We start from the raw sequence: 23195 nt of genomic DNA, 5'->3' as shown, positions 1-23195 counted from the left end.
AACAGGAGTCTGGGTTCAATTCCAGCCTCAGATGACTGTGTGTGCATGGAGTTTGCATGTTCTCCCTGTGTCTGCATGGGTTTCCTCTCGGTACTCCAGTTTCCTCCCACATTTCAAAGATGTGCAGATTAGGTGAATTGGCCATGCTAAATTGCCCATTGTGTCCAAGGGGTGGATTAGCCATTGTAATATGGGGATAGGGTGTGGGTCTGGGTAGGCTGCTCTTCAGCTGGTTGATGTAGACTCAATGGCCTGAGTGACCTCTTTCCGCACTGTAGGGATTCCATGATTTGCCTTGTCAATGGTGAATAGGTTTTTAGGAGTCAGGAGGTGAGTTATTCAGTGCAGAATTGCCAGCCTCTGATCTGCTTTTGTATTTATATGGTAAAAACAATGACTGCAGATGCTGGAAACCAGATTCTGGATTAGTGGTGCTGGAAGAGCACAGCAGTTCAGGCAGCATCCAAGGAGCTTCAAAATCGACGTTTCAAGCAAAAGGCATCAGGAATAAAGGCAGAGAGCCTGAAGGGTGGAGATATAAGCTAGAGGAGGGTAGGGGTGGGGAGAAAGTAGCATAGAGTACAATAGGTGAGTGGGGGAGGGGTCAAGGAGGTCAAGATGATAGGTCAAGGAGGAGGGTGGAGTGGATAGGTGGAAAAGAAGATAGGCAGGTAGGACAAGTCATGGGGACAGTGCTGAGCTGGAAGTTTGGAACTAGGGTGAGGTGGGGGAAGGGGAAATGAGGAAACTGTTGAAGTCCACATTGATGCCCTGGGGTTGAAGTGTTCCGAGGCAGAAGATGAGGTGTTCTTCCTCCAGGCGTCTGGTGGTGAGGGAGTGGCGGTGAAGGAGGCCCAGGACCTCCATGTCCTCGGCAGAGTGGGAGGGGGAGTGGAAATGTTGGGCCACAGGGTGGTGTGGTTGATTGGTGCGGGTGTCCCGGAGATGTTCCCTAAAGCGCTCTGCTAGGAGGCGTCCAGTCTCCCCAATGTAGAGGAAACCGCATCGGGAGCAACAGATACAATAAATGATAGTGGTGGATGTGCAGGTAAAACTTTGATGGATGTGGAAGGCTCCTTTAGGGCGTTGGATGGAGGTGAGGGAGGAGTTGTGGGTGCAGGTTTTGCAATTCCTGTGGTGGCAGGGGAAGGTGCCAAGATGGGAGGGTGGGTTGTAAGGGGGCGTAGACCTGACCAGGTAGTCACGGGGGAACGGTCTTTGCGGAAGGCGGAAAGGGGTGGGGAGGGAAATATATCCCTGGTGGTGGGGTCTTTTTGGAGGTGGCGGAAATGTTGGCGGATGATTTGGTTTATGCGAAGGTTGGTAGGGTGGAAGGTGAGCACCAGGGGAGTTCTGTCCTTGTTACGTTAGAGGGGTGGGGTCTGAGGGCGGAGGTACGGAATGTGGACGAGATGCGTTGGAGGGCATCTTTAACCATGTGGGAAGGGAAATTGCAGACTCTAAAGAAGGAGGCCATCTGGTGTATTCTGTGGTGGAACTGGTCCTCCTGGGAGCAGATACGGCGGAGGCAGAGGAATTGGGAATACGGGATGGCATTTTGCAGGAGGTAGGGTGGGAAGAGGTGTAATCCAGGTAGCTGTGGGAGTCGGTGGGTTTGTAAAAAAATGTCAGTGTCAATTCGGTCTTCATTAATGGAGATGGAGAGGTCCAGGAAGGGGAGGGAGGTGTCAGAGATGGTCCAGGTAAATTTAAGGCCAGGATTGTATGTGTTGGTGAAGTTGATGAATTGCTCAACCTCCTCGCAGGAGCACGAGGTGGCGCCAATGCAGTCATCAATGTAGCGGAGGAAGAGGTGGGGAGTGGTGCCAGTGTAATTACAGAAGATCAACTGTTTTACGTAGCCAACAAAGAGACAGGCATAGCTGGGGCCCATACGTGTGCCCATAGCTACCCCTTTGGTCTGGAGGATTTATATGGCTGGTCCAATTTAGATTCTGATCAATGCTAACCCTCAGGATATTGTTGGTGCAGTTTCAGCTGTAGTGATGTTATTGAGCATCAAGTGAAGGTGTTTAACTTCTTTCTTGTACAAGATGTTCATTCTTTCACATTTGTTTGGCACAAATGTTACTTGCTCTATGTTTGAATGTTGTTCAGTTCTTGCTAAATGCAAGCACAGATTACTTCAGTATCTAAGAAGTTGTGAATAGTACCAAACACTGTCCAACTGTCAGTGCTTCTGAGCTCATTACTAAGGGAAGGCTAATGATGCAACAGCTAAAGTTGGCTGGGTTGAGGACATTCCACCACATAGCACTTCAACCCCAGGGCATCAATGTGGATTTCACCAGTTTCCTCATTTCCCCTCCCCCCACCTCACCCCAACTCCAACCTTCCAGCTCAGCACCGCCCTCATGACCTGTTCTACCTGCCTATCTTCTTTTCCACCTGTCCACTCCACCCTCCTCTCTGACCTATCATCTTCATCCCCACCCCCATTCACCCATTGTACTCTATGCTACTTTCTCCCCACCCCCACCCTCCTCTCATTTATCTCTCCACTCTGCAGGCATCCTGCTTCTATTCCCGATGAAGGGCTTTTGCCCGAAACGTCAATTTTCCTGCTTCTCGGATGCTGCCTGACCTGCTGTGCTTTTCCAGCACCACTCTAATCTAGACTCTGGTTTCCAGCATCTGCAGTCCTTGTTTTTACCTGAGGACATTACCCGTGCAGACAGTATAATCAGGTTACATTTACCTCTGCCAGCGTATGGATTTTGAGATGTCATGGTGCAGTCTTTTGCAAACATAATCTCACCTGTCACACAGCCTCCTTTCCTTGCATGTTTCCTCCTCCAAATGGCATAAAGCAGGAAATGGTAATGAAAATGCCCACTATTCAAACTTGTAGGCAGCAAAGAGAAATGACTACTGCAAAACTGAAACAAATGCTTTCCATTCAGAACTTGGTCAAAAATGAGCAAAATAAAGTAGTTCAAAATAAAACCCTGAAGTAACTATTTATCTTATAACCTTTCCTTTAACTTATTTTTCTCTGAAAGAGAGGGTTGAACAATTCTGGAATTACAAAGAAGTCCTCTTTTATCATGCCCAGCAGGGAATACTGTGGATATTAAATCATATCTCCTTGGGCCCATTATAATATTGAAACAAGATGCCTGCCTCTTTGTAATGGCAGGGTCCAGCACCAGACCAAACGTCCTTTGGGAATAGGCTTCTGAAGCACATTGCTACAGCAATGCTCATTGTATATAAACATAGTTCAGGTTTGCTTAATCATTTCCATTGTGTATAAATTAATTTTATTGGAGTGCTGCTGGGTTTAATTTGCGTTATGGTTATCATGTTTAAATAAATTCCTTTCTACTCTATTTTACAGTAGTTAAATTGTTCAAGTTAACAGCTTAATGTGTGTTACATTAACCCACTGAGAAATTTACATGAATCCATTAATTGGTTAGCTAAAAATATTGCACAGAGACATTAATGCTGCATATAAACAAAAATAATGGAAGATGTTTTTGGTCTCACTGAAGCTTATATCCAAATTCAAATTGGAATTTTTGGAACAGAGTTAAGGATCCATTGCAAATTTTGGAAAGAAAATTGTAGCTTGTTTTTTGTTTTTTTAAAATCATTATATAAATGTTGAACAATTTTCTTCAAAATCTATTGTGAAAGGTGAACTCTGAATTGTGTAAAACATTAACCTTTCCAGTAGGCATCATTGTCCTTTAAAGATGTATTCTTAGTCATAAGCTCAGAGACAAAATTATTGATATCACACCCTTTGTTTAAGGATAATAAAAACCGGCTGCACATGTACCATTGTTCCAACATTGTCCGCAGGATGAGTCCATGATCACAGTTGTGTTACTGTCAAGAAGTGAGTGGAGAAAAAATACAAGGTAATTAAAACCAGATAAACGCAAATAATTAATACACACTCCTCACAGTGTCCAGGAAAATACTGAGGCCAATTTCTCTGTTAAATCCGTCTAACGAGACATAGCTTAGAGAGATTGGGTGAAAGAAATTCTCAACCCTTCTCTTAGCCCCTTACCTAAAATCTACATTCACTGTTGACTCAACCCCTAAAAATGGAAAAGGGTCCTTCCCATCCACCTTATCTATGCCACTCATAACCTTGTACACCCCTATCAGGTCCCCTGTCCAAGGAAAACAACCCAGCCTTTCCTTATAGCTCAGATCCTCCAACCCAGGCAGCAACCCTGGTAAATATCCTTTGCACCCTCTCAAGTGAGATCACATCCGTCCAGTTGTGATCTGATAATCCTTTTATATGCTTCCTTGATAACCACCTCGATCTTGAATACTTGCAGCAACAATGGTAATGTCCCTACCTTGGGTACAAGTCCAAACTGCTCCAGAGGTTTCTCATAATATGCTCAAATAGATCATTTTTTTAAAAATGGCAAACATTCAAGATGTCTTCTTATCTACTTTATCCACCAACTCTTTATCCACCTGCAGAGATTTGTGGATGTTCACAAACATTCTCTCTGATCTTCCGTACATTCCATGGTCCTACCATTCATAGTGCAATCCTTTGCCTTAAAAGCACTCTAAATTTTTCCGGGTTGAATTTCACTCACCACGATTCTGCCATCTTTGATGTCCTCCTGTAGTTCACCCTATCCTCCTCATTATTTGCTACTGTACAAGATTGCATGTCATCTGTTAACATCTTGACCATACCCCTTACATTTAATCTTCACCACAAAGAGCAAGCGCCCCAAACTGAGTCACAAGGGAACTTCACAGCAAACAGACTTCAAGTCACAGAAATACTTCCATACAATCACCCTGTGTTTCCTCTTTGTTAACCAATTTTGAATCCAATGCATAACTATGCCTTGGATCCCTTGCGATCTTACTTTCTTGCCCAGTTTATTATGAGGGATCAAATAAGACTGATGTCCTCATACAGCCCATCAAATGTACTAACCTCATCAATAGGGTCATAGAGTCATAGAGTCATAGAGATGTACAGCATGGTAACAGACCCTTCGGTCCTACTCGTCCATGCTGACCAGATATCCCAACCCAATCTTGTCCCACCTACCAGCACCCGCCCCATATCCCTCCAAACCCTTCCTATTCATATCCTCTTCCAAATGCCTTTTCAATGTTGCAATCATACTAGCCTCTACAAATTCCTCTGGCAGCTCATTCCACACATGCACCACCCTCTGTGTGAAAAAGTTGCTGCTTAGGTCTCTTTTATATCTTTCCCCTCTCACCCTAAACTTACGCCCTCTAGTTCTGGACTCTCCCACCCCAGGGAAGAGAATTTGTCCATTTATCCTATCCATGCTCCTCACAATATTATAAACCTGTATAAGGTCACCCCTCAGCCTCCGACGCTCCAGGGAAAACAGCCGTAGCCTATTCGACATTTCCGTACTGCTCAAATCCTCCAACCCTGGCAATATCCTTGTAAATCTTTTCAAGTTTCACAACATCTTTCCGATGGGAAGGAGATCAGAATTGCACGCAATATTTCAACAGTGGCCTAACCAATGTCCTGTACAGCTGTAACATGACCTCTCAACTCCTGTACTCAATTACTCTGACCAATAACGGAAAGCATACCAAATGCCGCCTTTACTATCCTTTCTACCTGCGACTCCACTTTCAAGGAGCTATGAACCTGCACTCCAAGGTCTCTTTGTTCAGAAACATTCCCCAGGACCTCAACATTAAGTGTATAAGTCCTGCTGAGACTTGTTTTTCCAAAATGCAGCACCTCACATTTATCTGAATTAAACTCCACCCGCCACTTCTCAGCCCATTGGCCCATCTGATCTAGACCCCATTGTAATCTGAGGAAACCTTCTTTACTGTCCACTATACTTCCAATTTTGGTGTCATCTGCAAACTTACTAAATATCCTTCTTATGCTCGCATCCAAATCATTTATATAAATGACGAAAAGCAGTGGACCCAGCACTGATCTTTATGGCACTCCACTGATCACAGGCCTCCAGTCTGAAAAACAACCCTCCACCACCACCCGTTGTCTTCTACCTTTGAGCCAGTTCTGTATCCAAATGGCTAGTTCTCCCTGTATTCCATGAGATCTAACCTTGCTAACCAGTCTCCCAAGGGGAACCTTGTCGAAAGCCTTTCCGAATTCCATATAAATCACATTCACTGCTTTGCCCTCATCAATTCTCTTTGTTACTTCTTGAAAAAACTCAATTAAGTTTGTGAGACATGATTTCTCACACACAAAGCCATGTTGACTATCCCTAATCAGTCCTCACCTTTTCAAATACATGTACATCCTGCCCCTCAGGATACCCTCCAACAACTTGCCCACTACCACCTTTCTTAAATAGTGGCACCACATTTGCCAACCTCCAATCTTCTGGTACCTCACCTGTGACTATTGGTGATGCAAATATCTCAGCAAGCGCTCCAACAATCACCTCTCTAGCTTCCAACACAGTTCTAGGGTCCACCTCATCAGGTCCTGGGGATTTATACACTTTTATGTGTTTCAAGATATCCAGCACTCCCTCCTGTGTAATATGGACATTTTGCAAAATGTCACCATTTATTTTCCTACAGCCTATATCTTCCATATCCTTTTCCACAGTAAATACTGATGCAAAATACTCATTTAGTATCTGCCCCATCCCCTGCAGCTCCACACAAAGGCCGCCTTGCTGATCTTTGAGGGGCCCTATTCTCTCCCTCGTTACCCTTTTGTCCTTAATATATTTGTAAAAACCCTTTTGGATTCTCCTTAACTCTATTTTCCAAATCTATCTCATGTCCCCTTTTTTCCCTCCTGATTTCCCTCTTAAATATACTCCTACTGCCTTTATATTCTTCTAAGGATTCATTTGATCTATCTTGTCTATACCTGATATATGCTTCCTTCTTTTTCTTAACCAAACGCTCAATTTCTTTAGTCATCCAGCATTCCCTATACCTACCAGCCTTCCCTTTCACCCTAACAGGAATATACTGTCTCTGGACCCTCGTTATCTCATTTCTGAAGGCTTCCCATTTTCCAGCTGTCCCTTTACCTGCAAAAATCTGCTCCCAATCAGCTTTTGAAAGTTCTCATCTAATACTGTCAAAATTAGCCTTCCCTCCAACTTAGAACTTCAACTTTTAGATCTGATCTATCCTTTTCCATCACTACTTTAAATCTAATAGAATTATGGTCGCTGGCCCGAAAATGCTCCTCCACTGACACCTCAGTCACCTGCCCTGCCTTATTTCCCAACAGTAGGTCACGTTTTGCGCCTTCTCTCGTAGGTACATCCACAAATTGAATCAGAAAATTTTCATGTACACACTTAATAAATTCCTCTCCATCTAAACCCTTAACACTATGGCAGTCCCAGAGTTGAAAAGTGTGGTGCTGGAAAAACACATCAGGCCAGGCAGCATCCGAGGAACAGGAGAATCGACGTTTCGGGCATAAGCCCGAGTATTAAGAGGGGATGCTGCCTGGCCTGCTGTGTTTTTCCAGCACCACATTTTTCAACCCTGGTCTCCAGCATCTGCAGTCCTCACTTTCTCCACTATGGCAGTCCCAGTCTATGTTTGGAAAGTTAAAATCACCTACCATAACCACCCTATTATTCTTGCAAATAACTGAGATCTTCTTACAAATCTGTTTCTCAATTTCCCTCTGACTATTAGGGGGTCTATAATACAATCCCAATAAGGTGACCATCCCTTTCTTATTTCTCAGTTCAACCCAAATAACTTCCCTGGATGTATTTCCAGGAATATCCTCCCTAAATACAGCTGTAATGCGATCCCTTATCAAAAACACCACTTCTCCCTCCTCTCTTGCCTCCCTTTCTGTCCTTCCTATCGCATTTGTATCCTAGAACATTAATCTGCCAATCCTGTCCATCCCTGAGGCATGTTTCTGTAATTGCTATGATGTCACAGTCCCATGTTCCTAACCATGCCCTGAGTTCATCTGCCTTCCCTGTTCAGCCTCTTGCATTGAAATAAATGCAGTTTAATTTATCAGTCCTACCTTGTTTTCTGCTTTGTCCCTGCCTACCCTTACTGTTTGACTTGCTTCTTTTCTCAACTATATCAGTCTCAGATTGATCTCTTTCCTCACTACCTTAATAGTTTAAATCCCCCACCATAATAGTTTAAATCCTTCCAAGAGCTCTAACAAATTGCCCTGTCAGTATATTAGACCCCTTCCAATTCAGGTGCAATCCGTCCTTCTTGTACAGGTCACTTCTACCCCAGAAGAGATTCCAATGATCCAAAAATGTGAATCCTTCTCTCATACACCAGCTCCTCAGCCATGCATCCATCTGCTCTATCCTTCTTTTCCTACCCTCATTAGCTTGTAGCACCGGGAGTAATCCAGAAATTACTGCTCTCGAGGACCTCCTTTTTAAATTCCTGCCTAAGTCTCTATATTGTCCCTTCAGAATCTCATCCTTTTCCCTTCCTATGTCATTGTTTCCAATGTGTACAATGACCTCCAGATGGTCCCTCTCCCCCTTGAGAACATTCTGCACCCTCTCTGAGATATCCTTGATCCTGGCATCAGGGAAGCAACACACCATTCTGATTTTTTGCTGCTGGCCACAGAAATGTCTATCTGTACCTCGGACTACAGAGTCGCTTAACACAATTGAGCTCTTGGAACCCGATGTACCCCTCATTGCATCAGAGCCAATCTCAATACCGGAAACTTGGCTGTTCTTACTACATTCCCCTGAGAATCCATCACCCCCTACGTTTTCCAAAACAGCATACTTGTTTGAAATGGGGATAGCCACAGAAGACTCCTGCACTACCTGCCTACTTCTCTTACCTTTCCTAGAGTTAACCCATCGATGTGACTGTATCTGCAACTTTTCTCCCTTCCTATAACTTCCATCCATCACATCCCCTTGCTCTTGTAAATTTCTCATTGCCTTCAACTGTCTCTCCAACCAATCCATTTGATCCGATAGGATTCGCAACCAATTGCATTTATTGCAGATATAATCCTCAGTAACATGCGAACTATCCCTAAAGTCCCATTTCCGACAAGAAGAGCATATTACTCTAATAAAGACCATTTTTGCTTCTTCCAACCTATGGACTCAGAAAATAGCAGTCTTATTCCTCTACAAAACACTGCTCCAGGCTAACTTAATACTTATGGCTTATAATTTTAAGTTTAATCAAGAGACATACCTCAATAAAACATATAATCAAGAAAGAACCCACTCTACTCACTACTGCAGACTTTCTGTAAGGCCACACTTAAAATATTCCCTTATCTGTTTCTGTGCTGTGACCTCTCCCAAACAGGTTCCTCCAAGATCAGTTGCGAATTTCCCTGTTTGCTAATTTTCCCAGATGCACTCCGATGTCCAGCGATACATGAATTCAAACAACAAAAGCAGTAACTGTGCAGGTTCACTGCTGTGTCAGTTAGCAGTGTGGGTTTCTTTCACTCTCTCTCTCCTGCACTGACCTCACCATGTGCTGCCTTTGTCTGCTCCTCTCCCTTTTAAAAGTGCTGTTGTTTTGACTTCTTTTCCTCCAAAGGTCCAAAGACATGCAACAGTACTTAAAACAATCATTACCGCTCCTGAAATTCGAGGAAATCACCTTCAACACCTAAAATACCTCAAAAATGGAGCAAACTGTTACAACCAGAAATTTTTACCATCCTTCATCTTGGATTTTCCAGAATCCTTTGATGACCAAGATATTTTAAAACATTTTCAGATATAGAAACTGGTGTCATTCCTACTTACCTCCAAGGCAAAAAAAAACACATATAACTCAAACAGCACCAGATGATCTCGTCATTAGCACATTGTTTTTTTCTGGGTCCTTGCTATACACAAATTGCCATAGTCCTTAAATTACAATGGTAACATATGGTTAAAAGTCACACAACATCAGGTTATAGGCCAACAGGTTTATTTGAAATCACAAGCTTTAGGAGCACTGTTCCTTTGGCACTTTACCTGATGAAAGGGCCGCGATCCAAAAGCTTGTGATGTCAAATAATCCTGTTAAACTATAACCTGGTGTCATGTGACTTTTGACCTTCATAGTATGGAAACAGGCCATTAGACCTAACAAGTCCACACTAACTCTCTGAAGAGCAACTCACCCAAACCCATTCCCCTACCTTATTACTCTATTTACCCCTAATTAATGTACTTAAACAGCACGTCCCAGAACACTGTGGGCAATTTAGCATGGCCAATCCACCTAACCTGCACATCTTTGGATTGTGGGAGGAAACCGGACCACCCAAAGGAAACCCATACAGACATGGGGAGAATGTGCAAACTCCACACAGACAGTTGCCTGAGGTTTGAATCGAACCCGGGTTCCTGGCGTTGTGAGGCAGCAGTACTAACCACTGAGCCACCATGCCACCCTTCACCCCAGTCCAACACTGGCACCTCAACATCAACAGTAACGTACAGCATCAAGAGTAATTTATTAGCTGAAAAGCACTCTAGAATGTCCTGAAGTCATGGCAGTGCTATATAAATGGAAGTCTTCCTTTCTCTTTTGTGGATATCTCCATGACAATGTAACATCTGCATATCATCTGGGTTTGACATTTTCATGACAGACTAACCAGGTGCAATGAATTGCAACTCACAATTAATGATCTTTTCTTGAAATGCTTTAAAGGAAGGCACTCACTCTGAATACAAATTTTTGTGAAGTCAGTCAATCATGTTTCTTGAAGCAAGCAGCATCAGTTGCTTTGCATGTACACATTAGCATTCTGGCTGCTACTGAGAGAACTGCAAAATATTTTATGTGCAGAGAAAATGGATTAGAAATACCACGCTGAATAACTCTGACTATTAGAAATACATTCAAATTAATTTCCAAATCCCATAATAGGCCAACTTCTCTTAGCTTCAGTAACAAGGATGCTGGAAGGAAAACTTCAGGGAGATTTCACTTCCTTTTTGTCAATTATTGATAATGGGGTAAAGTTTAAAATTGCACTTGGGTATAAAACTATCATCGCTGATGGGCTGCACATTCTTGCAACCACAACCCCTTCCTTTTCAATGATTCACAGGAAATAAATTCCAGAGGATTCCATAATGAGCCTGCAATTCAAAATATACATTTTCCACACTGGAGACTAGTTGAAAACCTAACCCAACAAGACCATTTCCCTTAAATATTTTTCTTTGAATGCAGATGTTTAGACCAAGAGTTGTTATGTGTTTTTACATTGAACAGGCCAAAAGGAATCGTGAGCCAGTGCCAAGATCATGGGAACATTTAATATTTTACAGCACTAACAAAATGTGATTAATTATCTCCGAGACAAAAATGACAAGAAACCACAATACTATTTTGCAAATAATTATCTATTAAAGGTAATTGTAAAGCAAAACAAAGATTTCAAAATTTTGATGCAATTCAGCAATTCTAAGGTTTTAGCAACAAATTTGCCTGTGACCTGTTTCCGATTACTAGAACCTCTCGTCTGAAAATCTGTTTTAAAAGGGAGGCTAGAGTTTCTTGTTGGTGATATTGATGGATGAACACTGAATGCAACTTTCTTCAGTCAACTACGTTAACAGAGACGTTATAATACTTACAACAGATGGGCTATTGCCACCTTTATGGAGGACTGAGCAATTTAATAGAGTACATTGTGACTGTGTGATAGCGTAAAACATTTGCTAACAGCCCAAATAACATTGAAGTCAGTGGAATTAAAAATGGTAAGTGATGTAAAACAATTGTCAACTCTCTTTCCTTGCCCTAACACCATCAAATAGAGTTAAGACTTATCCCATTGAGTGTCTATCCACTAATATTGCTTAGTTTTAGGCTTACAGATTTGACAATTATTTGTTAATTTGAATATAATTTTCAAATTAAAAATAAACAATACAAATGGACAAATAGAACAATATTGAAATGTGAGCAGGGAAGAGGGGATAACTTCGGACTATACTGCCCATGTCTAATGGCATGGCTTCCCCTGGCGGCCCTCTGGGAAGAGTACAGCCCTCCTCCCTCACCATTCCCTTGACTTGGACTTCCAAAGCCCTGTAATCTCAGTGTCGTTTCCCCCTTTTCCAAAGTATCTGTCCATGACTGAGCAGGACAATTTCAGAAAGCCAGCGCTTATCTGGATGCACAGCAGGCTTTTGGAGATTGTGCAGAGGCAAGCGATGATGTATTTTAACGGGGATCTGCTGCATGGGGAGGTGTTCTGGGAGCGCCATGTGGTAAGATGGGAAGAGCTGGACGTAGCAAGTTCTGTAGGGGAGGCATAGTTAGTTAATGAAATGAGTTTGGTACAGTAACAGCAAGAAAACCCATTAGGTCTCACAACAGATGTCCCTGAAGAAAAATTAATGCAACATAAACTTAGCCAAAAAAATGCAAGATTCAGCCTAATTCTCTGGGCTAAAGGCCAGACACTGTTTTCCAAAGGACTAGAATAACCTCCTCACTTTTGAATTCGAAAGTCATGCCATTCAGTTTATCTTATTGTCATTTTTTTTTATTTCAAAAATATACTTTATTCATAAAATATTTTGATGATCTGTATAACTGGACATGCCATACATATGAGGTAAAAACAATGACTGCAGATGCTGGAAACCAGATTCTGGATCAGTGGTGCTGGAAGAGCACAGCAATTCAGGCAGCATCCGAGCAGTTTCGAAATCACGTTTCGGGCAAAAGCCCATGCCATACATATGTAAACATTCCATTTGTTTGCATACCGAAAACAGAGTAATCATTCCTATTTACAGGTCTGTACGATTACATTTTTAGCTGAGGCATCAGCAGAGCCCAAATGACTGCGCGGGCCCCCCGTTCTTCTTTAGGCAGGCAGATGTTACACGGTGGTCTTTCCCCACTGCGCCTTGGCGGCAGCTGCCCCAAACTTCAGCGCGTCCCTCAACACATAGTACTGGACCTTGGAATGTGCCAGTCTGCAACACTCAGTCGAGGTCAACTCCTTCAGCTGGAAGATCAGCAGGTTTCGGACCGCCCAGAGAGCGTCCTTCACCGAGTTGATGATCCTCCAGGCACAGTTGATGTTCGTCTCAGTGTGCGTTCCAGGGAACAGGCCGTAGAGCTGTCTACAAAAATGTATCACTTCACACTTGTCTGCTTGACTTACATCTGCTATGTATCTGCCCCTTTAACCAATCTGTCCCTGTCCTACTGAAATCTGCTGTTAACATTCTCACAGCTTCACTGTTTACTTGCATCCCTGAGTTCTGTGTAATCTGCAAATATTCAATTATGCCCTGTATACCAAGTCCAGATCATTAACAGACTCCAGACACCAGTGGCCATAATACTGATCCACGTGGGACAGCATTGTATATTCCCTTTCAATCTGAAACTGCTCTTCACCACTAATCTCTGTTCTAAAGCCAAATTTTTATTCACACTTCCCGTGCCCCTTTAATTCCAAGGGCTTCAATTTTGCTAATTGCATTACATACTGATTATGTTTTATTCAGCTGCATTGCACTAACTTATAATTTGTTTCAAATAAATACAGGTACTTAATGAATGCTTTGTTACAGCAATAAAATACCAAGTAATTAATTCAAATTGCCAAGAGTTATAATGTTCATTTAACAAAAAGGATAAATAGGGACTTTACAAAGAAACAATGGGAATTCATACCCTTTGCTTTGAAGTCTTCCTCCCATTGTAAAATTTTGGGTGTGGATGTTTAACACATTGGTAAAGATCGGTAACTCACATAGGCTAAGGGAACAAAAAGGCAATTTAAAACATTATCCAAGCATTGACATAGAGAAATATCACAACTTGGTTGCAACATCTCTGACACAAGAGTAGCAGGGTAAGGCATCTGTGAGCACAGGGGCTCTGGTACGCATCCTGTGGGTGGCACGGTGGCACAGTGGTTAGCACTGCTGCCTCACAGCCCCAGAGACCCGGGTTCAATTCCCGACTCAGGCGACTGACTGTGTGGAGTTTGCACGTTCTCCCCGTGTCTGCGTGGGTTTCCTCCAGGTGCTCCGGTTTCCTCCCACAGTCCAAAGATGTGCAGGTCAGGTGAATTGGCTATGCCAAATTGCCCATAGTGTTAGGTAAGGGGTAAATGTAGGGGTCTGGGTGGGTTGCGCTTCGTCGGGTCAGTGTGGACTTGTTGGGCCGAAGGGCCTGTTTCCACACTGTTCTGTAATCTAATCTAATCTAATCTAATCTAAAAAGAGTTATAGTGTCTTATAGCATGGAAGTAGGCCCTTTGGCTTATTATGTTCACACAGGTCATCAAACTTTTTCCTATCTCAATCCCATGCTCAAGCACTTGGCTCTTTTCCAGCACTAGTATGCTATGACATTTCAAGTCCTTGCCTAAATATTTCTGAAATGATTTAACCATTCCCACTTCTATGACCTTTTCAGACAGTGTACTCCGGACGGCCACAGTCTTTTGGATGAAAAGAAACTCAAATTCCCCCTTACCCTTCTACACTTTACCTTAAAACTATGCCCCACAGCTTTTGACCCCACTGTTAAGGGGAACCATTTTTCCTATTTACCCTGTCTATACCCTTGGGAACTTTGTATGCCTCAATCAGCTCCCCTCTCAGCTTCTCTGCTCTGAAGAAAACAAATTCTAGATTAGAGTGGTGCTGGAAAAGCACAGCAGTTCAGGCAGCATTCGAGGAGCAGGAAAATCAACATTTCAGGCAAAAGCCCTTCATCAGGGATAGAGGCAGAGTGCCCCAGTTCCAAACTAGTGCTGAGCTGGAAGTTTGGAACTGGGGCACTCTGCCTCTATGCCTAATGAAGGGTTTTTGCCCAAAACGTCGGTTTTCCTGCTCCTCGGATGCTGCCTGAAATGCTATGCTTTTCCAGCACCACTCTAATCTAGAATCTGGTTTCCAGCATCTGCAGTCCTTGTTTTTACCCTCTGAGGAAAACAACCCCAGCCCATCTAATTTCTCTTCATTACTAAATCTCTCCAGCCCAGGCAACAAGCTGTGAATCTCCTCTGCACCCTCTCTAATGCAATCACATGTTCTCTATTGGGTAGTGAACAGAACTGCACACAGTACTCCAACTGTGGCATAGCTAGCATTATATTCAACTTTATCATTGTCTCCTTGTTCTTGTATACCATGGCTTGATTCATAAAAGCAAGAATCCAATATGCCTTCTTAATATCTGGTCTAATGCTTCTGCTGCCTTCAAGTTTCTATGGATATATACACACCAAGGTCCCTCTGATTCTCTGTACTTCCTAGGACCCTACCATTCAGCATGTTAGTCCTCTCAAAATACTTCACCTCACATAAAACAAACTGCTTGTCTCTTCAATCCTACTGCAGCCAGAGTCACTCACCAACCTGGGCATATTGAAGACAAGGGTTCAGTGAGGCTCGTCATCTGGTCTGCTCAGGCCTGTAGGGAAAAGAAACCATCTGTGATGCACTGTCAGTGGCAATGAAGTTCAGTGCTGCCCGCAGCTTTTATGCCAGAGAGTTGGTGCATCACAGATGGTATGCTGTCCACTATACAATGTAGCCAGCTCCCCGTTTCCCTATAGGCCAACCAACTTCCAGTTCAGCAGCAGAGACAGATATGGTTTCATAATATTCATGATTTCTCTCATCTGTAAGACATCATTATACCCATTTGCATGCCTAAGAACAATGCTATGACATAACTAAACACTAGTGGATATTATTACATTAATGGACAAATGACACTTGAACCTATCTCTACTAGCGTTAGCTATAGCTCATGTGATGGAAATTGGTGCACTACTCACCGCTACAAACAATTTTTTTTAAAACAATTATTGTTCTTAAGATATGGGCATTGCTCACAAGATCAGAATTTGTTGCTCATGAGTATTTGACCTTGAAACAGTAGTGGTGTGCTTGTTTTCAAACCACTGTGGCCTCAGCAATGAAGATGTTCCTTCCGTGCTGTTCGGTGGGAAATTCAAGTATTTTGAGTGAGCAACCTTGAAAAAAAAATATGCTTTGCCTGTACAAGTAGCTTGGGTTGGAACTTGGATTATGTTTTGCAAAATGGAGTCCAGTTGTATAATGTTATGCCATGGTCATATGCTCATGAGATAACTTATATACGATCAGGTTAGAACAGTTCTTTGGGTGAAAAAGTGCTTCCTGATTCTAAGACCAAGTCACCGCATTTTGGACTCCACATTGTGAGAATTCGTTTCTCTGTATCAATCAGTTTAATCCTTTTAATATTTTAAATAGTATCATCAGATGGCCTCTCAATCCACTATATTCAAGCCACATTTATACACCCTTCCCTTGTTGTTCAACCTCTTTAAACCCAGGAATCATTTTAGCGAATTTGTGCAACAAATTTCCAAGGTTAGTACACACTTCCTGAGATGTAAAGCTTAATGCAGCATCCCATGTGTGGTCTAATCAATGCTTTCTAATTTCCTCCTCTTTGTGATCCACACACGATGAGAATATAACCAATATTCTAGTAGGTTTTTAAACTTCTTTTTGTACCTTTTTTAAAATTAATTCCGGGTAGGAGAATATTGCTGGCGAGGCCAGAATTTATTACTCCTCCCTAATTTATTCGTAGGGTGTGGGCATCACTGGCTGGGCCACCATTTATTGCCTGTTCCTAGTTGCCCTTGAGAAAGCGCTCAACAGCTGCCATCTTTCACTGTTGGATGATATTAAGCACATTGTTGGAACTGCAGTTATCCAGGCAATGAGGAAAATTGCAACACACTCCTGACTTGTTCCTTATAGATGGCCAACAAGCTTTGTGGAGCTAGGAGTTACATACCACAGAATTCCCAGCCTCTGCCTACCATCTTTAAACGATTCCTGCAGCTGAATCCATACATACACATGTTGACCGATGTGTTAAATCAGTTCAGTGGTATTAACATCATAAAGCAATTTTCTGGTTGAGAAAGCAAATGATATTCCACATTGGGTGCAAAGTTATACTTATTGTGTTTTTCATCTTGCAGAAGCCTCAGTTGTTAATGTTCAAACTCTAAAAAGAATACACCATAAGCTCTGCACATAATTAAAGTATCTTATCATGAGTAATTCAGAATGTACTGAGTTAATGTTCCCCTCATGTTCTGTGTGAGGTAGTGATGGATAAAGCAGAATTTAATGAACTTGGGAAAAAGATAATTGTCAGGACAACGGAGATGAAAAATACTTCAGAATTGGCACTTCAGTATATTTTTGCCAATGTGTATTGATACTTTTGGCAGCAAATGTAATAAAACATGTGAAGAAGAATGGTAGTTATGTAGGCAGGAGATGTACACTTAGATTTTTTGCAAGGATTTGAGGCACTATTCATTGAATGTTGAATGCAAGTAGCAGTGCAGAGTTTTAATTGAATTAATATTTTTAAGTACTGAAGCAAATAACAATGTTATAACTCTCTAATTGTGATTCCTTTCAGAATTGGACTCATTCAACTCTGGAAGAACATTTTGATTAGATCTTAATGAGTTGATGAGAATGGGGAAAAAAAAGGCCTGTTGAAATCCACATGAATCTTTGCGGCTTCTGAAAAAGCAGCAAAAGCAGAAAAGAGACAGTAACAAAAATACATACTCAAGAAGAAAAGAAAAGTTGAGAAAATGGGATGACAACATGAACCTCTTGAGGAGCTTGGCACCATTTGTGATGATATTGTGGTTGCTGCTGCATGAGGTGTGAAGCAGGAAAATCTCTCACTTTGTATTCAGTAATCCAGGTGAAAACATTGAGAACCCCACTGTTGCCTGCATTTTATCATTACTCATTTTGTCAGGTACAAAAATGCTTGAAGGCTTAAAATACTTGACATCTCAATTGAAAGCTCACAGAATAATGGATGAATTATGCGCCCAAATGTTTGAGGTAGTCTTCCCTTCAACACAGGCATTTTACAAAAGTAAACAGCAAAGCATTTCATATCTTATTTAAAGAAGAACTTCACAATTTGTCAGGTTCGCTCCAGTTCTGCGTCTCTGCATTTCAATTTCTACAGTGTTCTCATGGCCAGATATATCAACGGCTCTCGTACCCTGAACCAGAGTTTGACTACAGGGGAAATATTTAATGCCTCAGACCCGGAAGACATCGCTCACACAAGCATCTCAAAAAAGAACTGGCCTGCCTTGCTTATTCTCATCATTATCGTGTTGACTGTGGGGGGCAATATATTAGTGATCATGGCAGTCTCACTGGAGAAAAAGCTGCAGAATGCCACGAACTACTTCCTGATGTCGCTTGCTGTAGCTGATATGCTGGTGGGAATTTTAGTTATGCCAGTTTCCCTAATTACTATTCTCTACGGTAAGTACTGCTTGTTTTTATGAACCTGGAACAGAGTTTGGCAAAATGTTCAACAGATTTTAATGCAGTGATCAGCCCATTTTGGATTGTGAATGAGCGGAGACCTGTAAGATAATTCATATCGTCCTCCAACAATAGAAGCTCGCAGTTAGATTCCAGTATTATGCGCAGCAGGACAGTTCATCATATTATAATCCTTCTCAGTAGTGATATGACCAGAACAGTAATTACATTGCTTGTATGTTTAAGGTGAAATGTAATGGTAATTTGATATTACATGTGCAATTTAAAGAATACTGTATCTTAATTGGAGATCAAAAGGCACGAGATTGAAATAACTTTACTAAAAAGCACTTGCAAATTTGGTAATTATATTTATGAGACCACTGAATTCAGCTCCACAGTGCCTAGAGTTTTAGGGCTACAGGTGTTGTTTATACAAAATGCCATTTACAACACATAACCCCACTTCTGGTACAAACCATAGTTTGACAGCATCTTAGTGAGAGCATTGCCATATGCTCAGGGGGCATCCAGAGGAAGCATGAGGAGATGACAGGCTGTGGAATTAGTTAATATGTAGTATATGTTGATTGGTAGCACTATCACTCTGGATTTCAATACTCCAGCTAATACCATCCCTTAAACACATACAGCAGGAGGAATGACCCCCATCAGCACTATTTAAAAGTTTATCAAAGTTAAAAGTCACACAACACCAGGTTATAGTCCAACAGGTTTATTTGGAAACACTAGCTTTTGGAGTGCTGCTCCCTCATACAGCCACCTGATGAAGGATCAGCTCTCCAAAAGCTAGTGCTTCCAAATAAACCTGTTGAATTATAACCTGATGTTGTGTGATTTTTAACTTTGTCCACTCCAGTCCAACAATGGAACCTCCAAATCATAAGTTTATCAACTACTTACAATTTAATTGCTGATTTTTTTTTTCTGGTCCCTGCTGGAGTTCCAGAAGTCTTTCAGAGTTACTTAAAGAGGCCAAGCTTACAGGGAATGATGTGGCACTTGCTGAGGGACTTCAAGAATTCTGCACACACACACACACACACACAGAGTCAATTTTGGCTTCATTAATATGCATTCCACTTGATCTATGGCATGACAAAGTGAATGAGCAGAGGTGGTACGGGGAGAACAAGCTGCTGCAAAAGGGAGATGGGAAAGGATATTCAGGAAGCCATTCTCCTCCCTTACGTCCAGCAAGGAAAGACGCCAATGCTGAAATCTTCCAGGAACTCAAACCAAGGTGAGGGCAACAGTACCAGTGGCTGTGGTAGGCATGCATAATTGCCTTGAGCCCCTTATAAACTGGAGTTTGGGGTGTCTCCATCATCATTCACTATTGCCGAAGGGAAGTCAGTTCAGCTGGGCAATACAAGAAAACTGAATACTGTCTTGCCAGAGAAAAAAACAGCAAGCATACAGTTTTACAGGTTTTCCATTGGTGTGGGATGATATTGATTACAACAGACCATTTTGCAGTTACTACCTAGAATCATGCCATAACTAAAAGTGACCCATTTTGTCAATGTCTAGCTAGTGTGGGAGCATAGGCAGATTATCAGGCAGGTCAGCATTCTGTATCCAGAGATCAGTAGCTATGGATTTACCCTGCCACTGTTTGCTATGTCATCTGGATTAATTCCTTACAATAAGGAATGAGAGAGTAGCTGCTGGATGAAACAACTAGTGGTAGTTTAACCCAAAGGTCACCATACCTCAGACAAGGGGATGAGGCTAAGAAGAAGACTCCTTCATGGTAACCTTAGGCAGTGCAGGAATTGAACACAAACTGTTGGAAATAGGCTGCATCATAAACCAACCATCCAAGTTAATTGACCCCCAATGAAAGCCATGTTGCTATGTATCAGGTAACTGTGAAGACCATGGTGGCCCTGAATGATACAGTAAGCAGCAATCAAGTACACTTGCCACTGATCTTGAAGAAAATTCCCCACAAAGGCTGAGCAAACTGTTCAATGAGGACTTGCCTTGTCATGACATTAGTTCAAAGCTGATTCCAAATCGATGGGGTGACTTGAAGTGTAGCAGCATTGACATCAACAAGCAAATGGACACCCAGTTAAGCATCTTACCCATGATGAACCACATAAAACACATAGACCTCTTCGAGTCTAATTGAAATGTTCAGATACCAAAGTAAAAAAATGATTGTTTTAAGATAAAGTTAAAAATCACACAACATCAGGTTATAGTGCAACAGGTTTATTTGGAAGCATTAGTTTTCGGAGCACTGCTCCTTCACCAGTAGTTGTGGAGCAGGATCACAAGACACAGAATTTATAGCAAAGCATTGCAGTGTCATATAACTGAAATGATATATTGAACAAACCTAGATTGTTGCTAAGTCTTTCATCTTTTAGAATGGGTTACAGGTTTCTGTTCATTAATATGTAAATCCCAGAACTTTTTAAAGTCACATTCTCAAGATAACAAGGTTTTATTAAAAAAAACTTATATCTTAGCTCAGACAAAGCACTAAAAGTATGAGGTTAGAATCTGTCTGTATCCCAATTTTGAGTCAGACTGGTTCTATTTACAAAGTGGAATTTACAAAATATTACATGGATTGACTGCCTGCAGGTTGTGCATCTTTTGAGCAAAATAGAATGTATCTGCAAGTATAATTCTGCAAATACAATTTCACCCCATAGACTTATATGTGTGTGCACGTGCATGAGAGAGGGAGAGAGAGAATGAGTGTGTGCATGTGAGCGTGTGCGTTTAAATGTGAGTGCACATGAGAGAGTATGTGTTTGCTTATGTGCAAGCTTGGTCAAGTGTGTTGTTATGGACTAGGCCAGACCACTCAAAACATTCTTAAGCAGGCAGCCCAGACCATAACTTTGCAATTTGTTTTGGTAAGTGTACATTGAAAATTACCCAGAGTAAGTTAGCTAGGTTAACTACCAAGTTAGAAACAGACAAAAAAAATTCATAAAATTACACAATGAAACACAAAGAAGAGAATAAAGGACCCCTACAGAACTCAGTCTATCCAAACTAGACTTACTTATGCTGTGGTGAATACATACAACAGTCCCAGTAAGCAAACCAACTTAGAAACCAATATAAATGATGGAACACATGCTTACAGGTTGAAGTTAAAAGGGCAGAGAGAGAGAGAGAGAGAGCTTGTTTCCACTGTTGAACTCCCAACTAGTTCTGGATTGAACTAAACTGCTCAACTCAAGTGCTGACCATTCCCCTTTCATTATACAGGTCACTTCTAAAGCATGACCACTTTGGCCTGACGTCTCATCTGTTTACAACTAAACAAAAAGGCCTCTCAATACTCTTTAATCTCTGTACCAAACCAGAGTAATCAGCACCGAGAGCGCTTTATTATCCCTCTGAAAAAATACCAAGGACATCGTATCCTTGAGAAAAGGAACAGCTTTTAAAAAAAAGAAACCAGCTTTGTGATACCCCCCCACCCTTGGAAAAAATGGACCGTCAATAACAAAAGATGGCCTCATTTTTAAAACCCTTCAAAATCCCGGTTAGTAGTCTAAAGACACATATACACTGAACTAACTATGAACATGCAAGCGTGTACAACCACTTGTATACTTGCAGTATCTCATTCGAGTCTCCATAACCCATCGGCAATCACATTTTTGTGACCTGCCACATGCACAAATGTCAAATTGAATGGCTGCAACAACTAACTCCATCTAAACTTTCTGGCGTTTTTGTCCTTAAGTTCTTCCACAAATGTCAATGGGTTATGATCAGCGTATAAAATTGTCTCAGACGTGTTTCTGGTAATATAAACACTGAAATGTTGTAATGCCAACACCAAGCTTAAAATCTCTTTTTCCACCATTGAATATTTCTGTTGATGAATGTTCAACTTCCTGGAAAAATACCCGATGGGTCTTTCTATTCTCTTGTCATCCTCCTGCATGAGCACCGCACTGACACTCACATCACTGGCACAGTAGCCACATTGAAAGGCTTCATATAATCCTGCGTGGCTAATCCTGGCGCAGTGGTTAACACAGTTCTTAGGCTATCAAATACCTTTTGACAGTCCGCTGTTCACCGAAACTTCTTGCCTTTTTTTTAACAGTTCAGTAAGTGGAGCAGCCACATTGCTAAAGTTCAGCACAATCTTCAGGTAAAAGCCACTCAATCCCAGGAATCTGAGTACTGCTTTTCTCATCAGCGGAATGGGAAATTCCCAATTACTTTTGTTTTCGCATCCCATGGGGCCATTTCATCCATGTCCAATAACATGGCCCAGGAATGTGACTTGGGCTTTTAGCTAGGTTTATCACCAAACCTGCCTTCTGAAGTTGATCAAACAAGTCCAATAAATGCTGTAAATGTTCCTTCCATGAGTGACTAAAAATCACCAGGTTATCAATATACACGACACAGTTGAGTAATCCGGCAACGGCCTATTAGTCAGTCTCTGAAAAGTGGCTGGAGCATTTTTCATACCAAATAGCATGACTTTGAACTGATACAGTCCATTTGGCGTTATGAAAGCTGAAATTGCCTTTGCTCTCTCTGACAGAGGTACTTGCCAGCAGCCTCTGAGAAGTTTCAGTGAACAGCGGACTGTCAAAAGGTATTTGATAGCCTAAGAACTGTGTTAACCACTGCGCCAGGATTAGCCACGCAGGATTACATGAAGCCTTTCAACCTAGCTACCGTGCCAGTGATGTGAGTGTCAGTGCGATGCTCATGCAGGAGGATGACGAGAGAATAGAAAGACCCATCGGGTATTTTCCAACTGAGAAATGTAAGTTGCTTGTCCCACTTTTGTGACACAGTCCTCCAACCGTGGAATTGGATATGCATAAGTCTTTGCAATGGCATTGA

General features: G+C 41.9%; 1 protein-coding gene across 3 annotated transcripts in view; it reads left to right on the top strand.

Moving 5' to 3' along the window:
* Window positions 1–23195, top strand: part of htr2cl2 (5-hydroxytryptamine (serotonin) receptor 2C, G protein-coupled-like 2) — a 349437-nt gene that overhangs the window by 304943 nt on the left and 21299 nt on the right. For all 3 annotated transcript variants that reach the window (XM_087991787.1, XM_087991786.1, XM_087991788.1), the window contains exon 2: window positions 17440–18320. In XM_087991787.1, coding sequence (XP_087847913.1) covers window positions 18020–18320 — 301 coding nt within the window. In that variant the 5' untranslated portion in view covers window positions 17440–18019. The remainder of the gene's footprint in view (window positions 1–17439; window positions 18321–23195) is intronic.

Source organism: Chiloscyllium plagiosum, unplaced genomic scaffold (genome assembly GCF_037043375.1).
Source record: "Chiloscyllium plagiosum isolate Xiang-an unplaced genomic scaffold, Cpla_swu_hap1 HiC_scaffold_11, whole genome shotgun sequence".
Lineage (NCBI taxonomy): Eukaryota > Metazoa > Chordata > Chondrichthyes > Orectolobiformes > Hemiscylliidae > Chiloscyllium > Chiloscyllium plagiosum.
The sequence above is the reverse complement of the archived record's forward strand: the minus strand, read 5'-3'. Positions and strand labels throughout refer to the sequence as shown.